The sequence below is a fragment of the Azolla caroliniana genome, unplaced genomic scaffold (assembly GCF_043228905.1).
Source record: "Azolla caroliniana isolate FFs.n. ecotype wild unplaced genomic scaffold, voAzoCaro1.0.p SCAF_14, whole genome shotgun sequence".
In the NCBI taxonomy this organism is placed as follows: Eukaryota; Viridiplantae; Streptophyta; class Polypodiopsida; order Salviniales; family Salviniaceae; genus Azolla; species Azolla caroliniana.
The window spans coordinates 16270476-16298385 of NW_028230449.1; the positions used below are offsets into that span (position 1 = coordinate 16270476).

The 27910-nt window shown below is 37.5% G+C and overlaps 2 protein-coding genes across 2 annotated transcripts; both read left to right on the plus strand.

The window, feature by feature from the left end:
• The first annotated feature begins 2124 nt into the window (after positions 1-2124).
• LOC147855619 (putative fucosyltransferase 7) lies at positions 2125-5287 on the plus strand. Its single transcript, XM_087330657.1, has 2 exons — positions 2125-2812; positions 3167-5287. Exons 1-2 carry the CDS (start codon positions 2335-2337, stop codon positions 4699-4701), a joined length of 2013 nt encoding a protein of 670 aa, XP_087186783.1. The 5' UTR covers positions 2125-2334; the 3' UTR covers positions 4702-5287.
• A 6215-nt stretch (positions 5288-11502) lies between these two features.
• On the plus strand, positions 11503-13145 carry LOC147855620 (UvrABC system C protein). Its single transcript, XM_087330009.1, has 4 exons — positions 11503-11681; positions 11837-11898; positions 12002-12066; positions 12988-13145. The coding sequence occupies exons 1-4, from the start codon at positions 11605-11607 to the stop codon at positions 13018-13020; spliced, it is 237 nt and encodes a 78-aa protein (XP_087186135.1). The 5' UTR covers positions 11503-11604; the 3' UTR covers positions 13021-13145.
• The last annotated feature ends 14765 nt before the right edge of the window (positions 13146-27910 follow it).

Consider the following 27910-nt stretch of genomic DNA (forward strand, 5'->3'; position numbering starts at 1 on the left):
AAGTCTGAAGGCAATTATTACCCATTCATAATAATCTCCCATGAGGTTGCCTAGTGCAATGACAAAAATAATATACACCCTTCCTAATGTTCTACATGAAAATTTCATGAACTTGCATTCACCACAATGTTTGGAAAAAGATTACATTAGAACATTAATAAGATTAATGTTCAGCTCACTTTGGAGGAACCATAAAAAATAGCCTACAACTTGTAGCTCCTTATTGTATTTATCAAGTGAGAGTTAAAAGTTCATCTCATAGAAATGAATGCATGCACACGAAACCCTTTTTTGTTTTTCCATGTTTGGTTCTTTTGCTCTCCCTTGTTTGATCGACATGGGTAGGAATAAGGTTGTTGGCATTTTGCAAGTGTTGCACGCAGATCGAAGAGAGCACATGTACTTTCCCGGTACTACCTTTCGCACTTGAAGGTGTGATTTCTGTCCAATAGGCCTTTTCGGGCCATCAATGAGGCGGGTTGAATACATACACACACGAACTATGCGAAGGGATTTGCATTGAAATGGCATGCGTGTGCCCAGCTTGCAGGTTTGTTTTCTTGCGAATGTGGGCAGGATGACATGTGTACATCGTATACAGATAGATACACACACAAAGGAGAGGAGATTGTGGTCTTGCGGCAACAGAAGTCAGAGTGGCGTGTCCTTGAGCCGGGAAATGGGCCTTTGCCTGACACAGTAGTAGTAACGAGGTCCGGCCAGCCGGACCCTCGGGTTCTCTCTCTCTTTGCGAGTAGGAGGAGGTGGGATAGGTACCTAAAGGAAACGCTTCATTCCTTCTTTGAACTCTAGACTTGGCCTCTCTCTCTCTCTCTCTCTCTCTCTCTCTCTCTCTCTCTCTCTAAAAGGGATGAGAAGGAGTAGGTAAATAAAAATTTGGACCTTTTCAGTGGCTTACTTTTTCCCAAGTGTTTGTTGACTACGAAAGCCCAACTGTGGCGCTGACGTGGACGAGGGGCGGAGGGCCCCACGCCGCTGACGCCAGCATCACCTTGCTGACGTCACACGTCCCCTCTCCTTTTTTCTTTTCTCTTTGTCCTTCATCCGGGCTTCTTGTTTTTTTTTTATCCCCTCCTTTTTCCTGTCTGTTTTACTTATTTATGTACGTGCCTTTTTGTGTTTTTTTTTCTAAATTTACTGCGCTGGTTTTTTTTTCTAAAATTTAAATAGTTTTTTTACTTTCGTTTATTTTTTTGTTGTCTGCGCGCTTTTCTTTTCATATTTTTCTCTTCCTAATTTTGTTTTTATTAGATTTTTGTTTTTTGGTTGGTGGTGGGGGAAGGGAAGGTGAACTAAAATAAATAAATAAATATTATATATATACATATATGTACATATATGGTAGACCTTAGGAGCTCCGAACATAATTATTGAAAAGAAGAAGGAGAGAAAATCGAAAGCAAATTTAAAAAAAAAAGGGAGGAAAAAAAAAAACGCAAAAGGAAAAAAAAAGAAGACAGCGAAAGAGAAACAAAAACCAAAAAATAAAAAGAGAAAAAACAAAAAATAGAAGCAGGGAGAGAGAAACAAAATTAAAAAATATATAAATTAAAAAACAATTAAAAAAATGAAATAAACAAATCTTTAAGAGAGAGAGAGAGAGAGAGAGAGAGAGAGAGAGAAGATACTGCTCCCTAAATAAATAAATAAATAATGAATTAAGGGGAGACGATTAAAATAAAAAGCAAATCTTACTTAGGAGGGCAGGGGAGCAGTTTATAACGTGAAACTCTGCAGATTAATCGTGAGCCGTTTGATTTGATTGAATGAACGGAGGGCCGTTGATTGAATGGACGATGGTTGGGAACGGACGGTCATGCCGGCCCGGACATACATATCCGCTGCCCACTATGGCCGCCAAAAGACCAAAACAAAAAACTCGATGGATATGGGCTGGTTCCTCTCTATTATTATTAATGAATGAATGGTTTTTTGGCTGGCGTTATAGATGAGCTGGACAGAAAAGCAAAAAACAAAAAACTACGACCGGTTCTTCTCTGTCTCTGTCTCTGTCTCTTTCTCTGTCTCTCCCCCCCCCCCCCTAATCTCTCTGCTTCTCTCTCTCTCTCTCTCTGCTACAGATTCAGTCACGGCAGGCCCATCCTTCATCATACACAGATAGATCGCAGATCTCTGTCTGTCTGTCTGTCTCTCTCTCTCTCTCTCTCGCACAGAGAAAGGAGAAGCTTGAATAATCTTTCATGTAATATCTGCAGTTAGCTCAGCTTCGATCTCCTCCGCCTCCAATTTTAGAGATCCCTTCCTTTTTTTTTGCTCTGCTCTCTGCTGAATTCTCTACAATCCCTTATCAGAATGTACACAGCAGCAGCCTCCACTGAGCAGACTCGTGATGATCATACCCACCCCCCTGCTGATCATGCCGCCTCTCATGATTCCATCCTCCCCCACCATCACGCAGCTTCTGCGATCTATGGCGCGGTGGAGAATAGTAGAGGCAGGGATGGATCCGATGCTATACTCATTGATGGATATGGAGATGGCGATGGCGATGGCCAGCAATATGCTCCGCAGGCTCAGAAGATCAAGGAGAAGAAGATGGTCGATTTTCCCACACCCACTGTGCTCAAGAATCTGTTGAAGCTCGCAAAGCAGCGTCCGATTCAGGCTGCGATGGCGTCCTTAGCGTTTCTGCTGCTCCTGGTGGCCCTAGCATACCAGATGATGGTGGGATCTGTCAACGTGTGGCCTGATGGGGCCAATCTCCAGGATTTAGCTCAGGTGCAGAGGGAGATTGTCCATGACCTCACATACATCACCAGTGCCACTTTCAGTAAGCTCCAAACCCCCATCTCCCCCAAATTCAAATTTCTTTTTTTTCCCGGTTGTCTGCACAGCATTAGGTCAGATCGCTTTTGAACACTGTTGTGAATAACTTAGGATTAGAACTCAGATTTCAGGGGAGATGGAGATTGGTTTTGAATTCATTCAATCTAATCAAAATGAGGTGGTTGTGATTGTTTTTTCTTTTTCACTTTGCTTCTTCTTCTTCTTCTTCTTCTTCTTCTTCTTTTGTATGTGTGTGTCTGGAGGTCTTCATGGTCATGGAGATGAATCTGATCTATAAATCTGATGTATTAATCTGATGTATGAATCTGATGATGGTGATGGTGATGGTTATGCACAGATTGCTCAGATTTAGGGTTACGGGATACGAAGCATGTGGTGGAGGAGGCACATCACTACCATACATTCGATCCAAGAGCTTCGTCTTCATCATCTGCGTCTTGTCAGAGCAAGTATCAGCAGCACTGCTTCCGGACGAACAATGGAGAGAAGCACCAGCCCCCAACCAAGTTCCTGTATGTGCTGAGGGAATACGAAGCTTACCATGAGAGGTGCACGAAGGGGGTGGACCTAACGGAGCTGGGCATGGCAGGGGAGGTCCCAGAAGGCTGCAAATACCTGGTATGGAAGGCCATGGATGGGATGGGCAACCAGCTGCTGTCTCTGGTCTGTGCCTTCGTCTACTCCCTCCTCACCAACAGGGTCATGCTCATAGCCACCGATTCCCACGTAGACCACCATATCTGCGAGCCCTTCCCGAGGTCTTCATGGCTCCTCCCCGACGCCTTCCCGGAGCCGAAGCTCCGTATGCAGGCCAAGCGAGTCTTCGCCTACCTGGATGAGGCCCTCGTGGCGGCCTCCTCGCAGAATTCCTCGGCCTGTCCCTCAGGAGGGAGCTGGAGCCCCATGTCCGTCTCCTCCGCCGAGCTCCCCACCCTACTCTCGCTCGCCCCCGCCCCCAAGCACCTCCAGGTCTACATTGTGTGTTGTGACCAAATGCGGGACCACCAGTTCTTCTGCCCGACCGCGCAGCGCCTCTTCTCGGCCGTGAACTGGATCTTCTACCACAGCCACGAGTACACGCTCCCCGGGTTCTACTTCGTCCCCGAGTTCCGGGAGAAGCTCAATGACTGGTTCCCGTCCCACGATGTCTTCATGCATGTCTCGCGGTACCTCCTCAACCCCGTGGATCACTTGTGGGGTTCCATCACTAAGATCTACAAGGCGGAGCTCGACGGCGTGCCGAGGCGGGTCGGCTTCCAGGCACGCTCGTGGAAAGGGGATTACAACCCTTCGATCAGCGCCCAGATCTTGCGGTGCGGCATAGACCGGAAGCTCCTCCCCAAGCCGCTACGAGACCAGCAGAAGCCGGCATCATCGGAGGATGCCCCCCCGAGGCGGCCGGACATATCCGTGCTTGTGACTTCGCTCCGGGCGGAGTACCGGGACAACCTCCATGCGGAGTACGCGAACCACCCGAACGAGGACGGGTCGGAGGTCACAGTGTGGACGGCCTCCAACGAAGGATGGCAGAAGACGGGGGACACGAGCCACGACGAGACGGCGATCGTCGACATCTGGCTGCTCAGCTTCATGCAAGAGCTCGTGACCACGCCTTTCTCCACGTTCGGGAGCACGGCCAGCGGGCTGGCCGGGATCGTCCCTATGCTCTTTAACTGGTACGGGGAAAACCGGGTCAATGATGCCGCGTGCACGAGGACCAACGCAGGAGGGCCGTGCTTCATCGTGTACCCGAGGAACCAGCCGTGTGACCTCGACCAGGCGCGGGCCAGCATCTTCGACCCCTTCAATAAGGTCCCCGAGGTCAAGTTCTGCGACTTCAATCCCGGCCTCGGCATCGTGGTGAAGACTTAGGTATATATAGCTCTGGGCCGGACCGGATTAGGATTATTTTTTGGATCATTCATATACAATGAAGAAAAGAGATGTTGTACTCAAAATACTTGTATAAAAAGAAGAAGAAGAGCACCAAAGAGTCTACTACTACCCCAATTCTTTGCAACAACATTCAACATTATTGGATTTACATAACACCAAAACAGAAAAGAAGACACATTTAACATGTCAGTATTCAGCCATGAGTAGAGAGAGACAGAGAGACAGAGAGAAAAAAAAAGAGCTACTACACATACCACTCACTCACAATTGCTTGCTTAGTACAGGCAGTATTCATACTGTCTTTTTTTTCTAGGCTATAAGTCAGAGGCTTTTGTTACAGTCAGAGTATTCATGAAGGAGGGGAGGGGGTGTTGGTGTGCAGTAGTAGCAAGGCCATGAATCAGGCCATGGATATGTCTATATATATATATATTATATATATATTATGATTATATCTATATACATACATATCAAGTATTTGATTTTTAGAATAAGACCACTCTTGCATGAATAACACAGGATTCTTACTTTCCATTGATTCACACCTCAACCATTTTACTCAAACATACATACATATGTGGATAGAACAATAACAATAAAAGCAATGGAAATCATGGAACTCTTTAACTCATTTTCCACCTCTCTCACATGTCTTTGTCTGTTTTGATTTTTTACTGAACTAAAACCCATCCCATGTTTTTTGGTGGTCTCCATGTAAGTACAAGAGTAAGTGCCCAATGATGTACCCATCCACCCCCCCATCATTTGATTTGTGTTGAGACTCGAGAGAAATGTCATGTCCAAAGCTCCATTGGCATGAGCGTGCACAACACTCTGTGGCATACGATCGGCGATTTTGATTGGTGGTGCTCTTCGTGGAGTTGGGGTGCTCTTAGAAGAAAACCATCCACGGCCCGCTGAAAGACTAGTATGGTATGGGCGGAGACACATGGAAAACTCGTTCACCATGTTGATATCATGGATGATACAAGCGAAGCAATAGTCAATTACAATGGCATGCAAGATTGCTAGAGTAGAACTAGGGAGGCACCATCACCTTGATGATAGTCCGAGCTTTGTTCCATAGGAGTCCTTCATCATGATAGGTACTCCCATTTCCTCTTACATCATCTTTGCGATTAACAACAATAAGAACCCAAACATTAATGTTGGTGAGCTTGAATGAGTATCTCGTTAGGCTTGCATGATATTCCTCACCCACAAACTACCAAAACCTTTTCACTCTAGTTTGGATTGCCCTAGTTTAGGGCCTAATTGAATCAAGTGATAGAAATTTGGCATACTAAGGATAAACTTAAATAGAGGCGAGTAGATGGCAAAATATGACATAGATTTTAAAGGAATTTTTGCTTATATGTGTTCAATAGATACATTTACGTCATATTATTGCATGTGGATACGGCACTTTGTTTTAACAAGGGTTTGGATTGTTGCACAATATTATGTTATTTGAGCACTAAAGAGTTTTTGAGATCGATTGATTACATGGCAACCATCTTTTTAAGATTCTTCAAATCATTTATAAGGGCCCCTCCTCCCCCACCCTCACAAGACTATCACTCTCTTCTTTCTCCACCATTTTGTCCATGTGACACCCCCAAAAGCTTTGCATATGAGAGAGTAAGATATGAGTAGTTGTATGGGAGGGATTAAAGTATGTCTCTCCAAATTTTACAAAGTTTAGAACGTGGTTGAATTTTTTATTTGTTTGGTGTTCCAACTCGTTGTTTTCAAGAACTATTACGTAATCTTTTCTACTCCATGTTTTTTACATCAAATGGGTTTAAGTTATGAAAAATGTTGAAGTCATTATAAAACCGAAGGAGAATCATCGTCATAAAGCTCTCTCTCTCTCTCTCTCTCTCTCTCTCAATTATTACTTTTAAATGAGGATGAATCCATGTTAACTTTATCTCAAAGATTGTAAAGACGAAACCTAAAAAATGTCGTAAGGTTCTGAAAACTACGTACCACATATGGAATCATGCATAAAGAATTGGGAAAATAAATCTAATATGCATGTATGATGTACGCATAAGAGAACAATAAAGTATGGTGGCTTGTATCTACATATGATTTGTCAAAATCAAGCTTTATAATGACATGAAACTTAAAGCAAAGCATTTAATTAAAATGGGAAAACATTATGTGTATATTCTATCTCAGTTTACGATAATCCAATATCTACTTAGAATTGTTATTATAACTTAAGGTTCTAATTAGGTTAGGTTAAAGTCAACTATTTGATTAGAGAGAAATTAGTAATTGAATAATGCATTTAAGAAATATGCATTCATACTTACTGTAAATTAAGCTTCATGACCTTATTTTTAAGAAGAGAAAGAGAGACCCATTAATGAAATATCGATTCTCGATCTCATGGAAGAGGTGTGAGTCGTGATATTAAAAGCTAGGACACTTCCATATACATTGAAACAACACGCTAGGCCATTGCCTTGTGCCCCTAGAATTTAGTAGTACAAATACTTTACCTTAAGAGAATTGATTGAAGAGATCTAAAGAACTTGGGGACAATATCAACCCCAAACAACATGGGAGATGAGTGAGACATGGTTGGGAAGCATCAAAGATTTACATTTAGACCCTTGAAGCACAAGAGTGCAATCACAACAAGGGGTGTCATGGGGATTAGGGATGGATTAACATAACCAAATTTACCCTTTTATCTATATTAAGTGTTTCTTAACTTTAAACTCTTGAGCTAAAGAACAAGTTATATGATGTATATTGTTCTTGTCCTTTTCGGAGACACCAATACACATCTTCCTCTTCTTTTCTTGTTTTTCGTGAAAGGACTCTATGTATTAAAGCAATACAACAATATGAAAACCCTTCTCTCTTTCTCTCATGCGCCCTCTTTGTAAAAGTTAACATGGACATGTGCTCTTTTTACGTCCAATTTAACGTGCCCCCTTTGTACTTTGTATATTTATCGTGATTACAATATTATTATTTAAACTACCTTATATTGAAGGAAGGCACAATAGTACTTAATGTTCCATGAAGGAAATATATGTTTCCATGTCGTAGGATAATACTAGGTTGATAAAAAAATTGATAGGTGTATCAACTAATTAACCTACTCACAAGTGACAAAATGAGGTTCAAATTAACTAAACTATGGGTTTTTCTTATAAGCATAAATCTAGGGGCAATCAAATCATTTCATGGAATCTCTTAGCCTTGCTTTTATTTGGATATGAACGTGGGCATCTACTCATTTTGTGTTCATTGTAACATATTATTACGTTTTTGTTTGGCCCAAAAGGATGGTGCAATGTATTGTCAATTTCCATTTATTGTGAATCGTGATGTTATCGTTACATGCTACAATATTGTAGCTCTTATGATTTCTTAATGTTGTTAAAAGCACATTTGTAAAACTATAGTAATATAACATATAATTAAAAAAATTCCCTCCACTCCATATTTTTTAAAGATTAACAATCTTCCTAATAGCTCTAATGACTTAAAACATCTAACCTTTTTTTCAGATTCATAGAATGTAAGAGCTTAATACATCCAAAGTTTAATTGTCATCTAAAGATTGTATGTTTTATTACCAAAGTAAATTACAACGCTTAAAAAAGGTTTAGGGTTTAGGGACGTAACGTTTATTCAATTGTTGTTTTCCCAATAGATGCTATGTATGCCTCGGATTGAGCAATAATTATGTCCCTAACATACCAAAACTAGCAATAGCACCACTCGTAGTTAGATAGGTGGGAACTGATATAGAGAATAAAGTGATAGAATTAACATTATCCTCATAATAGGAACTATGCCTTTTTATATTAATCTTAATGGTATTGTTATCTATTCATGGGTTGTGAAAATTGAATTGTGATCCTTATTTTAAGAGAAACAAATAATTTGTATTGAAGGACACTATATGTTTAATGCGCATACATACCTTTTAGAATTATATTGATCAATATTGATGATGAATAATTACGTTAAGCGTTAAAAAATTTTGGACTAAGAATGCTCACCTAATCAACCATTTCTAAGCAAAGGGCTTCTCGAAGCGCTGAGGGTGGTTTTGGAAGAAGGGCGAATACAAAACTCCATTAAGTGTCTCATAACACCAATTTTGGCTTTGTGTTATACCCTGGAAGTTAGCTAATGAGAGAGATCCAAAGTACGACTTGCGTCACCAGTAGAGTCTCAACAATGTCCTTTAGATGTTGTATTTAAGGGGGTGGTTAGTCAACTTTTATACAACTAAACTCCCGGCCGTGACGTGTTCCATTGGTTGTTTAGATCTATGTGGGTTTTTATCTCACTTGGAGGTTTCTCATATATATTACGTGGTATTACTAAAAACCAACACGTATTTAGAATTCAATGAATGTTGACCTTGGCAATGAAATGAAGTGTTCATGAATAATAATAATAGAAAAATAATTAAATTAATATCACATCTTTATGGTACCATTTCCAATAGAAGTCGTGGAGGAATTTCTTGCCTTTTTAAAATAACACTATTGACAATAATCTAGGATACTTGGACATGTAGTGTTGGTGACGATGCGATCATTTTTGTTTTCTTAAAGCAATTAATAATGAAGCAATTTTTTAATCATGGATTTGTCCTTTACAAATCGGTCTTATATTGTGAATTTGAATCAATAGTAGCCTCATGCCTTCCAAGTTGAGGGGAATTTTGATTTAAGTAAATTGTTGCCACTCATAAAAACTTGGGCATATGAAAACCAATCGGTTAGCTTGGCATTACAACAAGCTTGTGAATTAATGTGAGTGTTTAACATTGATTTGGACAATGGGAAGATGTCACTAGTCAATGCTTTAGTTTTGGATCACAAATTGTGAGTAAGCGTCTATACACAAACTACATAAAAGGTTCCCTAGAATGAGATGCGCTTGTTTGTTTACATAACATACACACTCCCTATCAACATGAAACATATACCTCATCCCCAACTATTATTGGGCAATATGAAGGAGGTTTATGTATTGCTCTACCCCACCTTCATTGATGATTTTAGTGTAGAGATCATGAATGGCCACCCAAAAGACCCAATTTCATTGGATCACATCCCATAACAAAGTGAAATAAATCTACTTGTCCTCCTATGTTAATAGCTTAATGAGTTTGGCACATGTGGTTCTTGTCCTCTTTTGATGCATTGATTTGGTGGTGTAATGGAAATATATGGCATAGAGCCTATGAGTCTTGAAGTTATACTTGGGAGCTTCATGAACCCCATGTTTGTTTGCTATAAGCACTTTTCCAAAGAGTCAATTGCCTCTTGTGAGATTTGGTTAGATCACTCTATTTGCAAGCTTTTTTAATGTTACTCTCTTTGTCTCATCAGATTACCTATGCATCAACTTAACGATGTTCCTTGTTGTATAAACATGGCCACAAGAAAATGTGCCCTGGTTTTCAAGTAGATGTTGCATTTGTGTGATTATAGTAGGGATTTAAACCCACTCCTTTTGGCTATATAATACTCAAAGGTCATTTCATGTTTTCAAGCAATGTTACTCCCAAAATGTTTGTGGAAACGATTTCGCAAAAGGGAATCGAATGATGACATGGTAATTAACAATGTCCAACATCCCCAAGCTTGCGATGCATTATAGTTTCTTATCGATGGACTTCAAAATACTCGAGATTCATCGTTGTCCCTCATTATGTCTCTAGCATTAGGGCCAATCTCGTGGGTGTCACTTCTTCATCTACTAAACTTCAAATTCCAATGAATCGATTGCAAGTTTTGCTTCTACACTTGTTTTCCCCTATTTTGATTTTGTGCGCCTCACGGAACCCCTTCTATCAATCGATGGATTTTTGCCTCCTGTTGATGTCGTGTGCTTGGGGATCGGACCGACGTATACCCTATTGGTGGCAAACCGGACGGAGGTAGTTGTCAAATACCTCCGACTTGCTAATTCACTTAATAATTTACGATTAATACTAATATTTGTCTCGCACTCTCTAGCTTACTCTCTCAAACAAAGTAGAAAACAAGGTATATGATTTATTTCACCACTCTTATTACAAAGAGGTCTAGCATCGCTAATCTCTCTTGAGCTCTTGGTTACAAAGGAGGTAGAGAGGAGGCTTAGGGCTTTAATCACGAGAAGATTCTTAAGCATGAGAAGAAGCTAAATAGACACCACAAAGGTGGCTTTTATAGCTTTTACATCATAAGTGTGGTCGTTTCACACCAGGCTACCCATTGGCTTGCCCCCCCTCCCACTATTTGGCTAGTTCTACTCCGTTTTTGTATAATCCATTAGTTGGTCGGTGTCCTTTGTTGGTGAACTCTTCTTCACGATTGGTGTGTTGTGTGCCATACATGTAACATCCCCCTTGCTTTTATAGCTTTTACATCATAAGTGTGGTCGTTTCAAACCAGGTTGCCCATTGGTTTGCCCCCTCCCCCCCCCCCCCCCCCCCCCTATTTGGCTAGTTCTATATCTCCTTTTTTGTATAATCCATTAGTTGCTCGGTGTCCTTTGTTGGTGCACTCTTCTTCACGGATCGATGTGTGTTGTGCGCCATACGTGTAACATACCCGCATCCCTGAAAGATCAAAGAGTTCCATCAGATGGTTTTTGTTGATGAAAAGAGAGTGATCTTTCTCTGGAAGTTTCTAGGCCTCTACATGTGTGTATGTATGTTATGTATGCTATGTATGTATGTGTATGTATGTGTATGTTATGTATGTGTATGTTATGTATGTGTATGCTATGTATGTTTATGTATGTATTGTGTATGCATTCAAACTGCACCGTATCCTTAACCCTAAACACAAATCCAAGAACAGAGAGGCAAAGGCAAAGGCACACAGAAGAGTAGCAGCGATGGCGGGGGGTGGATTTCTGCATCGTGTCCTTCAGTATGTTGCTAACGAATTCATAGTCGATCGATTGGCAAACAGGTAATCCACGAAGACACATCCATATATATATATATATATACATACATACATACGCACAGAGAGAGAGAGAGAGAGATCACCTGTGTTTATGCAAATGATTTGGTCGTAATTAGTTTCCACTTTTGTTTTCCCCCCTTTGTATGGCTTCATAACAGCCATACTTTCCAGAGATTTGCCGTGAGATCAGCCAAAGCAATCGAAAATGCGTCTCAGACGAGTGAGTAAGCCCTTGCTTGGAATAAATTCACGTCAAACTTTTCTTGCTGGTAAAAAAACATGTAAAGGTTGATGTTTGATCTAAATTCCATGATGTATTGCAGTACCTAAGAAGACAGAACAAATGAAGGAGCAATTGACAGATTTCGTTGAGTTCCTCAAATCAGAGGTTTGTTTTGAACTGAATCTCTCTGTGTTATCAATAATTTCCTTTGTATAGATGGAAGGCTAGCTTTTCTGAAGGATGTATTTTCTCTGTATTCTGGTATAGTCCTTCCCATATGATGTCTGCCAATTGTCACCTAGAGCCAGTCTACACTGCACTTTAATAGCAGTGAGACAGAAGAGGAAATTTTATGATAAGAAGAGGAAAATTTGTTAAAATGGCACAAAAGAGACAATCTTGATGAGATAGATGCGTCAGCTGATTGTCATCTAGAGCCATGACTTTGCTGCACTTTAATAGCAGTGAGAAGAGGAAAACTTATGATTAGAACAAGGAAAATTCGATTAAATGTACAAAAGAGACAATTTTCATGGAGTAGATGCTTTGAAAATACTTTTTATTCTAGATTTTTAGACATTTCGCACGTTTAGAGAGAAGAAACATGGTGAATGTTTAGAACGTATCTGCAAAATAGTGTTCTAATGTATTTTGTAGTTTTAAATAACTGTTTTCTAAATGCAGTTGGGTATAGCTCTTTGTGTGTAGACTATGCTTGTAATCTGGGTGATTATAGTTTTGAGAGATCTCATGCTCTGACAAATTTCAGATGTATCTTGTTTCCAAAGAAATCATATGCATTAACAAGTGAAAGAGATTCATTATGGGAAATGAAAAATATGGTCCTTAAATAGTTATCTCTAGTGGAAACTTTTGGCCACTTGTTTTTAAATGCTCGATGTTGAAAGGTTTGCCAAAAGTTGCTAGGAAGTTTAGAGAACTTCTAGTAAGATTAGCGTAACATAGGCTAAATATTGTGGGAACTAGCCTAATATTTCTTGATTTCAATTAGTTAATATAAGTTCGTCCAATTCTTATACCATGGTTATGAAATTTTGTGGTTTAATCAAATTCTATTTTATGCAGCACATGAGTGGTTCTGGAAGGAGTGGAAGGTGATTCGACTTTGACCTTGTTTTCATACCATACACAGCAACAACAACTTAAATCATGTATTATATTATATCTTAAAAAGGGATATAGCATATTTTGCGAGTCCTTGTTTAATATACCGTGGTTCTACACATCGTTCGGTCAACATTTCATGAAAGCATATAATCTGTCATGAAATGCTTTATAAGTTTGTTTTTTTGATAGATAAGCATATTGAGAATTATAAATTCTCGAGTTATTAGTTATATCATTTGGTTTTTAAAGGTTAATTTTTTAAGATACTAAAACTCACAAAAGAAATATCGTTGTGTGAATTTTTGTTTACATACCCTGGCTGTACACATCTTCATTCATTGGATATTTTGTGAAATCATATATAATCTGTCATGAAATGCTTCAACATTCTGTTTGTTTGGAAAATATATTCAGAATCATCAGTTCTCATATGGTCAGATATATCCTTACGATTTTTAAAGATTGGATACCTAGCATAACTGCAGCCCTCTAAAGAATGATGGGAAAGCTACTTGGGAGAATGCATCTCTATATAAGAGATTATGATGAATATTTATTATGTATAGGATCCTGTACAGAGGATATTTAGGGAGTTTTTGTATTATCTGCATTTCTACAATGAAGAAGTGCTGTCTGTTCTCATATTCTCCATATGACTTTAAGAGGCTGTATGAACCAGTACACACATTATATTCTATTTATATTCATTGCTTCATTTCGTTGGACTTATTGCAGAAATTCTAGCGTCCCGTTTATTTGTACCATGCATATTATCATATATGTGTACATGTTATATCTCTTTTAGTTACTGCATGTGTTTGATCCTAATTATACATATATATTGCTCTCATGATCTCTTGTTAAAATGTGTATACTTGAAAGTTATAACACGTGGGCAAGCAGTAATGTATGCTTTTAGCATATTGGGTTAAAGGGATTATGAAGCAACAGCATACAAAGCTTTGAAGGAAATGCGTATACTTGAAAGTTATAACATGTGGGCAAGCAGTAATGTATGCTTTTAGCATATTGGGTCAAAGGGATTAAGAAGCAACAGCATACAAAGCTGTGAAGGGAAAAACGCCAATAAAATGCCCCCAAGTTTTTCCCCATGTGCTATTCTTGCCATTTTCTGTAATGACCTCGGTCAGCCCTGTAACAAGGAAATTATATTGGTTCAATTGTTTGGTGACTATCCATTGAGAACTGTTTTATGCCTATCCATTGATAATTGTTTTTATTGTCAGCCGTTGGGTTGTAACAAGGAGTACAAGCGACTTTGCAATAGGGTAGATAATGTAATAGGAAGAAAAAAGATTATGAGCACAAAGGTGAGAGAGAGAGAGAGAGAGAAGAAATTTTCATTAAAAAGAAAGACCTTATGCAGCAAACTAGTTTTGCTCAAGAATGAGCTCATCAGTGCAAAGGTCTTTTACAAGATGGGTGTAGGCTTATATTGGTGAATCCTTTTGAAGATTTATAGTTCTTAGAGTCCATGGTAGAAGTTAGTATTGTTGTATCTCTTTCTTTACTTAAAGCTATTTTCCTCAATTGTTGAATCAACTGTTTTTCTCGCTCCATGCATTGGTGTTAAATAACTCAATACCCAGGTTAGGCTTTCATTTTACTCATAAATTGAACCCTACAAATCTCCTCTCACTTCTTCCATGCTATGCAATGACCAATCTATGTTGATGATGTGATGTTACAGTTGCATAATGATCACAATGACTACGAGTTTGAAACCACAAAGCTTGAACTATCCCTACTACATTTTAGCTTAAGATATAGTGTGTCAAGATTGAAGGTGTTTCACCAAGCCAATGTGTGAGGTCGCCAATCAAATTCAACATTCATATAAAAGAGACGGCATTTGTCAATGAGATGGGTGAATTTACAAAAACAACATTAAATAATATCTCAAGGTATGAAAATTTGGTGTGAAATCCATAGATTAGAGCTTGAAGGCAATGAAACTTTGTTACTTGTAACACTTTCCCAAGATACAACATAGAAAAAGGGGTGCATCTGTTAAGGAGAAATTTCATGCTATAATAGAAAGTAAGAACAATCAAGCAAAAGTTTGAAACACACATTCACATTCAACAAGGATATTGCTTTCTTGAAATGGATAGTATGGTTATGGCCATACATCTTCATAATGTTAATCTTTTGATTGTGAAGTGTCTATAATGGTAGATATTGAAAAACCTTTGACGCTTTTGTAAAGAGAAGCAAAAAGGTTTTCCAAACATTTTTAAATTGAAACGACAACGTATTCCTATTGATAGATTTTGAAGTTTTTGACATTCCCAATGATAGAGAAAACTTATGAAATGTTGGTTAAATTGGTAGGGTGGACAGGTGGTAAAACCTCGTTACTTTGGCTCCCTTGAATGTCCATAGGATATTTTTATGAACTACATTGAAGATGAACATTCATCACTTTCAACTTCTCAAAGTTTGTTTTTTCACCACTTGTGGTCAATGATTCTCTAGAAGCTTCTTATTTCCTTTGAGTTTTCCTAAGATACTTGAGAGATCTAAATACTAAAATATTCAAAGCAAGTTTTTATACATGAATTTTATGGATAATTTATCAAAAACTCGAAATTTTAAGTTCTTCTTAAATTATCCTTGTACATCAACCATTTCCATGCCCTCCTCATTGTAATTTGCTTCCAGTATCTTGAACCTCTTTCTTTAGAAGCCTGGAAAATGCCAAGGATGTCAGAAGCTTCTAGAGAATAGAGAATCGTTGGGCATAAATAGTTAATGAGAATACAAGGGCATCGTTGACGTGGTCTAGTTTCAAGGATAAAGTTCACTTAAACCTACGATTTTCAAGATGTGGTATTAGAGCCACAAGTAATTGTAGGAGAAAAAACTCCCACACCAACCACACATCTTAGTACGATCTCTGCAAATGCTCCCATATATGTAAGGTTCCTCAATTTGGTCTAGCCCTCTTAACATAGAGGTGTTAGGGACTTACGATCACAGGTGTGCCAAACTTAGCATCACCTTACAACATCAACCCTTGGTGCCAATCTCTTCCTCTCACTTATAGGATGCTTAAATCAAAGAATGATAGAATGCTATGCAATTTTAGATCACAAAAACATGACATTGACGCTATTCTCAAACAATTAATATATATTCTTATTGTCCCTAGCTCTTGATTTTCCCTTGGGTTTCATATGTGGGGGCTATATATCTATAAACAAGCCTATGTACACATAGTAAATTTCATGTTGGGACTAGCATAGGCCTTGTTGAAATATTTTTTGTCCTAAAAAAAAATTGAGAAATCTTTTGCAAATTGTGGTTCTTGTATTCTAAATTAATTGTTGGTTTGCGAAAAGTCTCATAACTTGATTGGGAACTTTTAACAAACAAAGGTGACATGTGAGACCTAAATACATTGCCATCATTTTATGCCCTATGGTGGATACCCACTTAGACAAACGACACTTATGGTTGAGGAAGCTTGAATGATGATCACGGTAGAGGAAGAAGATCGACTAATGTGGCAATGGTCGAAACAATGACAAGCAAGACATAGAAAGCCATGTAGAGGGGAGATTGGAATGGTGGTGCACACCATCAAAATGATCTAGAATCTTGACATTTTGGAAACCTTGGTAACATTGAGGTGGATTTTCGTAAGAAGAAGAGTGATCTAGCTAATGACCGAAACCTCGTAAACTACATTACTAATTGTTAGCTTGACGATTATAGTGGAGTGCTTGTAAGAAGTTACAAAGAACAACTCTATTTTAGCTACCACCAATTGGTCAAAGGATGTGTTGTTCATTGATCGAGGCATGTCAAACCACACCACTAGTCCTGACGACTATTTTGGTGATGTGCAAACACACCCAACCAATCAACGATGTAGAGATCGATGATGACACTACACACTCAAGTTGTCTGATGGGAGATGCCATATTTAAAATGACATATAGATGCATGAAAAGAATTGAATAATCTATCATTTGATGATGGTGAGTTTGGTGAGCCCATCATCAGGACACTTGGTATGGAGGAAGACCTAATAAAAGAATGAGCAACTATAGTGCTCCATCCATGAGAAAAATCCATTGACCCAGTTCATATATAACCATTACATAGTGTATACCACTGAGCCTACAAGATGAAGGTAATGGTAGTTCCTAAGGACAAAATACTTTGTGGCCGTAACCGGAGGTCTATTAGTGGGTGAAGGTTGTTGGGATGAACATATGCTAGTAGATCTCCATGAGAATTGGGGCATGTGACCTCACCTTCTTTGTAACACGCACGAAAGGCTTTGGTTGTGAATGGGTCTACAAAGTGAAGCATAGCTTGGAGGACATCATGAAGTGGTACAAAACTTGTCTCATTGCCAAAAGTTATGTTGGGATCCACAATGCAAGCTAGGATGAGCCATTTGGCCCCATGGTCAATTTGGACAAGCATGTGGATTGGATTAGTGCTCATTGTTGTTGAATGGGTGTATGTGAACAATAGTTTCCTCCGAGTAAAGCAATGGAAGTGGCCTATATTTAAAATAACCATATTCAACTTGGAAATCCCATCCGCTCGCATTATGTCCACTTGACATATGTTCTCAATCAAGCATTGAGGATGTGACCCCCCAAAGATCACGCAACACTTGAACAATATTATTAGCTTTTGCATGTCCAACTCTAAAAAACTGCTTCCTATTTTATTGTATTAATCATCCCATATGTCTATGACTCGATGATTGGTGAACACTTGGATATCATTGAGAGTGTGAACGATTTACTCACTACCAATTGGAAATCGAAGACATGGATATGCTTTAATAATCTCTTGGTGTAGAGATCATCATGCATATTGTAGGATCGATGATGTGGTGATTGAAGAACACTTGACTAGCATTACATGCTTTGATATTCTCTTGGCATGAGGATCGTGTGCACATATCGTAGGATAATGTTCTCTAAACACCTTTACATCTTGAATTTGGTGCTCACATTCTCCATGAAGGATTGTAAGACAATCATGACTTCAATTGACTAGAATTTGGAGATGCACTTTGATTCCAACCCCATTATCCATAACCCAACACAACATCAACAAATAACTAGAAACCTGGCCTACTCAAGAATCATGAGGTTTGACCTTTGATATATGATCAACCTCCTTGTTGAGTTCATGCAACACCAATCGATGTGCACTTGGAGTATGCTAAGTGGGAGTTGGTACCAAGGACCTCAACATCTCCTCTATTAAGTGGCAATCCTGGTCATAGACACCAATTGATTCATTAGTTTGGTTGATTGTCATTGACATTAGCTTGGCCTTCTTCATCTTCTAGAGCAATAAGAACCAATGAGCATTGAGGTAGATTGTAGGGGTATGATCATTGTTGCTTGTGAATTCAACTAAGCTACACATTGATGACCTTGTGCAAATAATTAGTGACAACCTTGACATGATCCAATTGGGCTAAATGCAATTGTAATGCTCAAATAAATGGCATTGAGAAACACTATCAATATATAGAGATTGAACCATAGTGGAACATGTTGACCTCCAACACATGTCGACCAACAAATAATGGATGACTTCACAAAGCACTTGGAGCAGACAAGCTAAGATAAATTTCAACTATTCAACATATTTACACTTGATTCATTGAGTTTGATGGGGAGTGAAGGCATGCCTAGTGAGTTACTCATAGATATGAACCATGAGATGTCAAGCTCAACTACGTCATTGTATGTGAACACACCCCTTAGTGTGTGCTAAAGTTCATTCGTGACTTAACGAATAGGACATACCTTTATATTAATGAAGTGGAGACATCCCACCTCCTCTTCCATTGATTACTAGATTGATCCTAATTTCTAGGTATAGTTATTTACTAATAGGCCCTACATAAATCAAGCCTCCCCTCTTGTATCTAGTGATGATTCTTGTTAGTTCATTGTTAGTTTAATATTCCCCCATTTTTGTTTAATTGAGTTTATTGTAGTTGGCGTAACATTGTTATGTTAGTGCTTGAAACGAACTTGCCAATGGATAACAACTTTCATGGAAAAAAGCTATTCAATGATATTTGTCAGAAGATTAGCTCATGAAATAAATTAAACCAATTAATAAATAGGGAGATAAAAATTTGGTATCCATTAACTATCGAACTATCATTGTTACCTCACTTATGGCCAAGCTATAACACTATTATGGAATAAAAGGATAGCTCATGGTTTGAACATCATTGCAAATGATCATTTGGTCAAGTAGGCTTGAAATCAAAACATCCCATAATTGGTCATTTGGTTATGTTAGAAAGCCGACTTCACGGGTAAATTCCATGTTATTTTGTGGACTTCAATATAGCCTTTGCCATTATACTTCAATAAGCCCTTGGCAATAAGAATATCTCTAGAGTAGAGTAGTTATAACACAATTATGTAGAGAAAGTTAGGACCGTGTCAATTGAAAATAGACTGTGGTTTCTCAAAATACTTCTTGAGCAACATGGGGGTGTCCACTCTCACCCACACTCTATGGTCGGTGTATTGATAAACTGAACAAAATAGTAAACAATGGTGCAAAACAAGAAGGATTAGATGGCCCAAATCTCATGTGAGACCCCATAAACATATGATACAAGGTACAAAAAGCAAACACTTTGAAATGGTTTAAAAGATGGAATGTAAAATATTATTGGAGTTTCTTAGGCGATCGTATGAAATATGTGATCATGGTGGATAGAAAATGAGAGGTCCTAAGGATGAAGTGGCAAGTTACTCAAATCTCAAATTTGGAAGTATTATATTTTTAATGTGTTACCTTAATGTTGACCCCAACCCTAAATGGAATGTAAAGTTGCTAGAACTTATCCAATTGCATCTTACTATCCCCCATAGAACCTTAGCTCTCAGAGAGCCTTAACACTTCTTCGAACTCGCTCATACAAGGTAGGTGTTGAGGTAACAACATGGCATCATCACTCAAATACGACGATATGCAAGGGATGCATTGAAAACATAGTGGACATATAAGTGAATTTGTGAGAAATGTGATAAACTGTTAGACAATCATGATAATTTAATGTCATATTCAAATCTCTACCAAGAAGGGTGATCACATATATGTGCATGCATTATTTTCAAATAGAGAGTTTTTACTCCAAAGTAGTTGCCCCCCTCCTTAGGAAGGAGTGTGCTCAAGGTGATACGTTTATTTGATCCCATAGGTCAAATTTACCTCATTGTGGACGATAAAAATTCTATTCTCCCCTCTAACGTGAACGCACATGTGCGTGCACACATCTTACTTCATCTATTTTGTTGCATAGAACTATATTGTATTAAATAACAAGTGTATGAAAGTGGCACATATTCTTATGACTTGAGTCCAAATGTCATATTCTTATGAAATTTGAGTTTGTTCCCTCAAAAACAATTCCAGTCATCAAGCTAAAAAATACGACTACAATATTTTGTGAAGGGAGCTACTTTATCTTGAATATTGTTCAAAAACAACCACATGAAGAGATTGGAGGATGTGTATGCTGAATTCGGGTTGTATGAGGCTGAGTAATTCTATGCTCAATGGATGATGCGGTGATTAGGAGTTTTTTTGTTGATTCCTTCACCATGCAAGTTGGCCTGTAAGATATGAGTTGTATATTATCCTATGTACATTGCTTAACTAATGGGATGTGTATGCTGAATTCGGGTTGTATGAGGCTGAGTAATTCTATGCTCAATGGATGATGCGGTGATTAGGAGTTTTTTTGTTGATTCCTTCACCATGCAAGTTGGCCTGTAAGATATGAGTTGTATATTATCCTATGTACATTGCTTAACTAATGGAAGTAGTTTTTTTTCGGAAAATAAAAATAAAAAATCTATGTTGAGTAATCTACTTCAAGACCAAACCTCGAGTCCATGGTGTTTTTTTCAATTTGGGCTTTTATATTTATAAAGTATGCATGTGCCTACCCACGAAATCATGAATATATGTTATTATTACAATATATTTGCATATGTTGGACCTCAATTTATGGAAAATGACTAGTGGAAGAAGTGTATTAGGTGCTAACAATATTAGTCCATGTTTTTCTCCATTTGGGTTTTTATATTTGTGAAGTATGCATGTGCCTACCCACAAAATCATGAAACATGTTATTTATGTATAATATATTTGCATATGTTGGACCTCAATTTATGGAAAATGCCTAGTGGAAGAAGCAAATGGGATGCTAGGGGTGCTAGCATTTGTGTGATAGTATATTTCTACAACTTTCTTGGTAATTATGTATAAAAAAAAAACACCTTACTAGTCAAATGTGATAGCTATAATTAAAATAACGCCAGTGATTCTAGACTGTAGTAAAAAATGTTGTTTGTTTGATGTTGTGAAACTCTTAATTTACAATGCTTGATGAGGAGCTGTTGCTGAATCTGTTTATTATTATTTTTTTAAAGAAGATATCCTGTCATTAGTGTAAACATTTTTACAAGATTTTAAACTCTATCTGATCGGTGGGGGAAACAACCATTTCAGAGCTGTCGCTGAATCTCTTGCACTTGTTGTGCATGTTATTTAATGCTTATAGTGAAAGATCAACTTTCTATGTCTTTGTATTTGAAGGAAGACACATACATTTGAAAGCACATATTACATGGTGTCTTCTTAAAGGATCATTTCTTTTGCATTTACGTGAAGTCAAACCATTACTTTCAAACCTCGCAGAAGAAAAAATGTATGTTGGAACAAGAAACGTTGACCTATTTCATTCAACGATTCCCGATTTGACATGAAATATAGAAATGGACAGATAACTATGTTTTATGTATCCATCAAGCATGTAAAAATAGTTGGTGCATGTTTATATGTCAACGAAATGTTAACAAAATGCCCCTAACCAAGTTTGAAAACTGGCAAATAGAAACCTTAATTTCTAGAGAGCAACATGCTTTGCATTTTATTAAGATCACATTGATTGTTCTCTAGTTTATGTATATTAAAATAGTTTTACCCTAGCATGGATAAAGAAAGGATTCCATTGAATTCCTCTTACTTTCCTCTCTCTACTTGAATATTTCAAGCATTGCTATCAATCCACGTATTGGTTTACATGTAGGCATGAAATTAACTGGACCCCAAGCAATATAGTTCCTCATGGTATATAACGTTATTGTGGGAATAAACTCAAAGTATAAATGTTCTCCCCTTATGGGGTGCAAACATATTCTTTGTCTACCTTATAAAGGAAGCAAACTAAAACGTCAATGAGCTAACGATCTCTTGAGATGGGGTTTCCTTGAACGTTTCTTGCTACGAGCTAAATAAATATCCAATACTAGTAGTGTCAAGTCTTCGTGCATGAGTCAACGATAAATAGGTCAATTTTGAGAGGGTGAGGTTAGTCTTTGAAAAGGTTAGATGTAAATAGTATGTACATATGCATCAACCCTTAGGAACTTCCTATAGGCTATACACAAGATGTAATTCAATGAGAACCCTTCCTTGTGATAAAATATAAAGTCATATATTTGGATCCGTTTATCTTAAATGAACAAATCTCGTGCGAAAAGGCCCTTAAAAATCATAATTTAGATATTCTTTTGGTACCTTTAAACCATGTTTTGTTTAAACCCCACCACAATTCTACATAATCTCAAAATCCTCTCCACATTTATATACGGTTATACCCTCTAACCATAATGTAAACACATCTATAGTACAATCACATTGTACACATTCGATAAACTAAATGGAATAATAAATCATGATAAGCTATATCTCTAAAGAACTAAGAGAAACCAATAAATATTTCCTCTTAATATGTCATTACTTTCACTATAGCAGCAAACCAAAAATTATACTTTAGGAGATCAATCTCTTCATAGGAAATGACCAATTCCCTTGACAAATCTAATCGTTGCCTATAGGGATGATATCAATGTCCTCTCATCAAAGTAGTTGTTTTCATTGAGATCAAACATCTTTTTCCCAACGTTATTGATAGTGGTTTGTCTCATCCTCCTCATGATCAATCATATGTCACTACTAGTGCATGCAAACTCGGAGTACATTGGCAATAGTTGTGCTAATGATGTTTATAGTTGCACCCTTGCCCTTGTTAATTTGTCAGCAATGGCATTGGTTGCTGAAGTGGTTAGATTGTTGTTAGTGTAACATTTTGTTGTTGCTTCATGTTTAAGATTGTCGTTGAGTTTGCCCATTGATTTTCTTTTTTGTGTTTGGTTTGTCAATTGTGTTGATTGAATGAGGTTTTCCAAATGTAGTTATTGGGGATTACTTTGATGTTAGTTTTGGCTTTGGTTCTTATGGTTCTACTCATACTCTTAAGGCCATTCTTTGTCTTCTATAGTGTTACCAAGTCTCAATTTCTCCAACATTTGTCCCAATTGACGTTTCAATATGAGTGTCAATGGTTTTGTTGAAGGTTTGACCTAGATGTGCACATCCTATTAGTTTGACGGCTTTGATAGTGAGCCATTATATAATGAGAACCTTTTGGTTCCACTCAATGGGAAGCTTGTCGATGATTGTGCCAAGAGGTTTGTACTCTTAGTGGTCATGGATGTGTAGGTGGGAATAGCATAGAGGTGGTTTGCTTTGAGGCAAACCATGCATTGCACTACAGTAACTTGTTGGAACCAAAATTCTCCATCAATCTCTAACCCACTTCAAAAGTGCTAAATGCAACATTGGAGCCTTTATGGTCCATTTTTAGGACTCACTCAATTGTTTTCTCAAGTGTGGCGAGCCAAAGTTGACGATGTTATCATGTTTCCTATGGCACATGGTGTGAACGACCTCTATACTTAGTTGATTGTTTAAGTGTGTTGGACCAACTAATGACATTGGCATGTGCCTATGACTGGTGTGAAACTACCAACTACCTCTATACTCACTCAATTGTTTTCTGTAAGTGTGTTGGACCAACTAATGACATTGACATGTTGCCTATGACTGGTGTGAAACTACCTCTATACTCACTCAATTGTTTTCGCTAAGTGTGTTGGACCAACTAATGACATTGACAGATTGCCTATGACACATGGTGTGAACCAACTCCACATTGAAACATTTGTAAACATAGACATTGAATGGGGTTTAAACCTTTATATTATGAAACATTGTAACTAACAAGAAGGTATAGATCATAAACCTAAAAGACACTTAAGTTAGGTTAAAGGATGAACCCCAAGTGGGTGGTTCTCTCAAATCATCTTAGGGTGAGGAATCTCATTATGAATGTAAGGGACACCTTATATAAATTTACCAACTATGCTACAAAACATTCTAGATAACCTTTAAACATTACTTTGTAAACAATCGTTCTAATTCAATGAAAATATTAGTTCTCTTATTTTGTTGATTTTATTCTATCCTTAGTATAGAGTCTTGTGTCTAATATAGAGTCCTTCCTTATAGTTGGCTCAAAGCCTCATGAGCTTAGATTGTGATCCACATATTCTTTGCCAACACCACTTATAATGTCTTCTTTTAGGCTTCATAGACCATTCAACCCATCTCTTAACCTAAAACCCTTGTGATTCCATTCACACTTGCACAAAACATGTTTTGCATGACATTTGTGGACATGACATGAATGGCTGGTAGGAAATGGAGAATTAAAAAGCGGTGTTCTCTGTTCAAGAAGGTGCATGAGGACGAAAGGTCTATGATAGAGATTGGCATAGCAATGAATCAACCCTTGGAGCATGATTGCTAATTTGATAGTACGATTATATCATCTGATATCTATGAAACTACGAAATGGAAATGGTACAAAGAGTTTGAAGGGTGGTGATGGATAATCGTGAACAAGGTTGAGGAAAGCCATACCTCATGGTTGAGATATGAGCATCCAATGCTCATTCTATTCATCTCCAACGAGATAAAGTAACAAGATGTGAATTCATTGATTGGGTTGAATGCATGGACTACAATAACTATAAACAAACGTATCTTTGAGTCATAGATGTGGAAACTTTGCATACATCAATACACATAGAATACGTATGCTACATATTCTAAAAGTATTCTACGTTTGTTTAAATTACTACGAATACGTATTCTACAAATAAAATACGTTAAATGCATATAAGACGTGTAGGATGTGTAGAATACATCTTTAAAATTTGAAGTTTAATATAAAAAATGTAAATTCTTTTGGAAAAATAATAAAAATAAAATAAAATTTTAAATGCTTTACTTTTTTAAATGTTTTTGGAAAGGTGAAATACTTGTTTAATAAGTAGAATATAACTAAAAGGACGTTTCTGAAACATAGAATATGTGTAGAATACTTCATAGTATTCTAAACAAAAAACACAAATTTTTTAACAATTGGGCTTTGAGTTCTAGAACTCGGTCAATAATCTAGCAAAAGAAGACCTCATTTTGGCAAAGTCTTATTGTTTCTCCATGCTCTCGGCATGAAGGATTGGAAGGGCTTGGGTATTCTCCTAAGGTTTCAACCATTGACATGGGGCTTTTGGTATCATGGAATTAGGTAAGAGTGGTGAAAATTGTCTTTGATACATTGTAATGACTTACACATGATTGAGAAATAGACGGCAATGAAATTGATGAACAAAAAGTGGATTATGAGAGAGTGTATTTGGAGTTAACTTTGATTCTGACAAGATCAAGTTCAAGAAAACCTAACAGGAAAGGTGAAACCTAGTCTTGGATACATTGGCGACGAATCTCAAGAAAACTATAGACTATGTAGACCTAAATATTAGTGATACCAACCAAATGGGAAAATTGATGAAGAGTGAGTTGAAGAAATAAAAGATGGATTGAATGAAATTGACGAATGAAGTAAAATATCTACTTTTCATTTGGTCATCGACACAATATGTGAGAAGGTTCATTTCGTTGACGAACAAACCATGAAACCTTCTAAACAAGCAAGGAGAGGCCAATGAAATGTTTGAGGTGGAGAAAGATAAAGGTGATTGAGTTGAAAAGACATGGAAAAGGCACTTGAAAGCAAGTATAGAAGTCGATTCTAAGAAGACGCTCGTAGTCTTGACAAAATATGTTTCATACGAGGGCATCAAGAATATGGAAGAAAATCTCAAGCTATCTACAAACAAACCAATGAGAAGTCACTTGATACAACACAACAATCCATGGAGGGTCCTAATGGATAATTCCAAACTCAAAACAAATATGTTATCCCATGAAGGAAATCAATGTAAAGGGAATAAAGAAGAGGTAGAGGAAAACACAAATACTACATCAAAATAAGTTGCACAAATTGTTTGAGAAGCACATCCAACAATGCGAAGGGGTATTAGATCAAACCCAATCAACAATAGACGAAGATGACATAATCTTATCAAGCGACATATAATCGGCATACTTATTCAAACCCAATTTGAGACAAGCAATTTAGCAGGGGTTGATTTCATTCCACACTAAGGAATGTTATAGTTCACAAAGATGCTAGAAAGAGATACAAGAGGATTTGCACGTTTGGTGGGGTTGAGAATCATGTTACCTACCACACGCAATGTGAACTATCTCTAGAGCAAGTATCCTTAGTAGTTGCAAAAGGGATACAACAAAGGAGACTATTAGATTAGGCCTTAGGTGGAGATTGAAATATTTGTAAATATACACATTGAACGAGTTTGAAACTTGTACCTTATATTATGAAGCATTGTAAATAAGTCTAATCTAGAAAGCATAGGATTAAATAAACATTAAAATATATACATGCACTTAAATTAGGGCAAGGAACCTCATTATGAAATAAATATCTTACCGACACTTCTATCTTGCCTACAAATAATAAGTCTACTTTGTAAATGAACCTCGTGATTCAAAATAGAAACTTCTACTTGCTTCCATTTTATCTTTGCTCTCTATGTTTCCTTGCTTAGTTTGTTGGAGTGCCTTGTTTCTAATATAGAGGTTAGACATTCAAAATATCAGTAACCATATAACCTCATCTAGAGCATTTCTTGTGGTAGATGATATAATAGTTGTGACAGAACTCAAAAAATGTATAATGGACGGGTAAATAATGAACTTGTTTGATTGCAACCTTTTGTCTTGTGCATGCTCCTTTGACAATTTTTACTAAATGATGTTTAGCCCAACAAATGACTTAAGTTGTTAAGTTCTTGTCGCACATAGCACAACCTATGAAGATATCAACATTGGTACAAAAGGTCAAGTGTAAGACCAAAAGAAAGTTTGCGGACATTTATAATAAACAGGGATGAAGTCTTGAACACAATATTCATATGAATAAATAGATTTAGAGTTTTTTGAATAAGATTAAGATTTTGTAAATTAATATGATGATGATATGTGACCTTCTAGAGTTCTTTCTATTCATGGTTGAGATTTCATGACTTCTTACCTCCTTTACTTCTTAGTCAGTGGGGAGCTCCTGTTTGACAGTTCCTTTGTATTCTAAGACTTCCATAACCTATATTAAGTAGCCTAGGTGTTTGACCATTTGATGTGTTATTTACAAGCTTATTAACATGTTCATCATTCTAGAAAGTTCATTTTGGAAAATGTTGTAACAAGTATCCTAGGTGTTGGACAAGCTTATTAACATGTTCATCATTCTAGAAAGTTCATTTTGGAAAATGTTGTAACAAGTAGCCTAGGTGCTGGACAAGCTTATTAACATGTTCATCATTCTAGAAAGTTCATTTTGGAAATGTTGTAACGTATACATGACCCCTAAAGTTGCACGCGTGATGTGTTAATTAACAAAGCTTGTTTCGAACTTTAACATGAGGAATCGATGATTAATTGGTAAGCAAAGCAAAAACGGAAGATCAAACTTAGTTAGGTCGTACATTAAGAACACACCAAGAGAGAA

Bases quoted from the DNA above. Each gene is read 5' to 3' on its own strand.
- LOC147855619 (XM_087330657.1), top strand. From the start codon at position 2,335: ATGTACACAGCAGCAGCCTCCACTGAGCAGACTCGTGATGATCATACC. The intron at 2,813-3,166 runs GTAAGCTCCAAA...GGTTATGCACAG, and splicing joins CATCACCAGTGCCACTTTCA to ATTGCTCAGATTTAGGGTTA.
- LOC147855620 (XM_087330009.1), top strand. From the start codon at position 11,605: ATGGCGGGGGGTGGATTTCTGCATCGTGTCCTTCAGTATGTTGCTAAC. The intron at 11,682-11,836 runs GTAATCCACGAA...GCTTCATAACAG, and splicing joins GTCGATCGATTGGCAAACAG to CCATACTTTCCAGAGATTTG. The intron at 11,899-12,001 runs GTGAGTAAGCCC...GATGTATTGCAG, and splicing joins CGAAAATGCGTCTCAGACGA to TACCTAAGAAGACAGAACAA.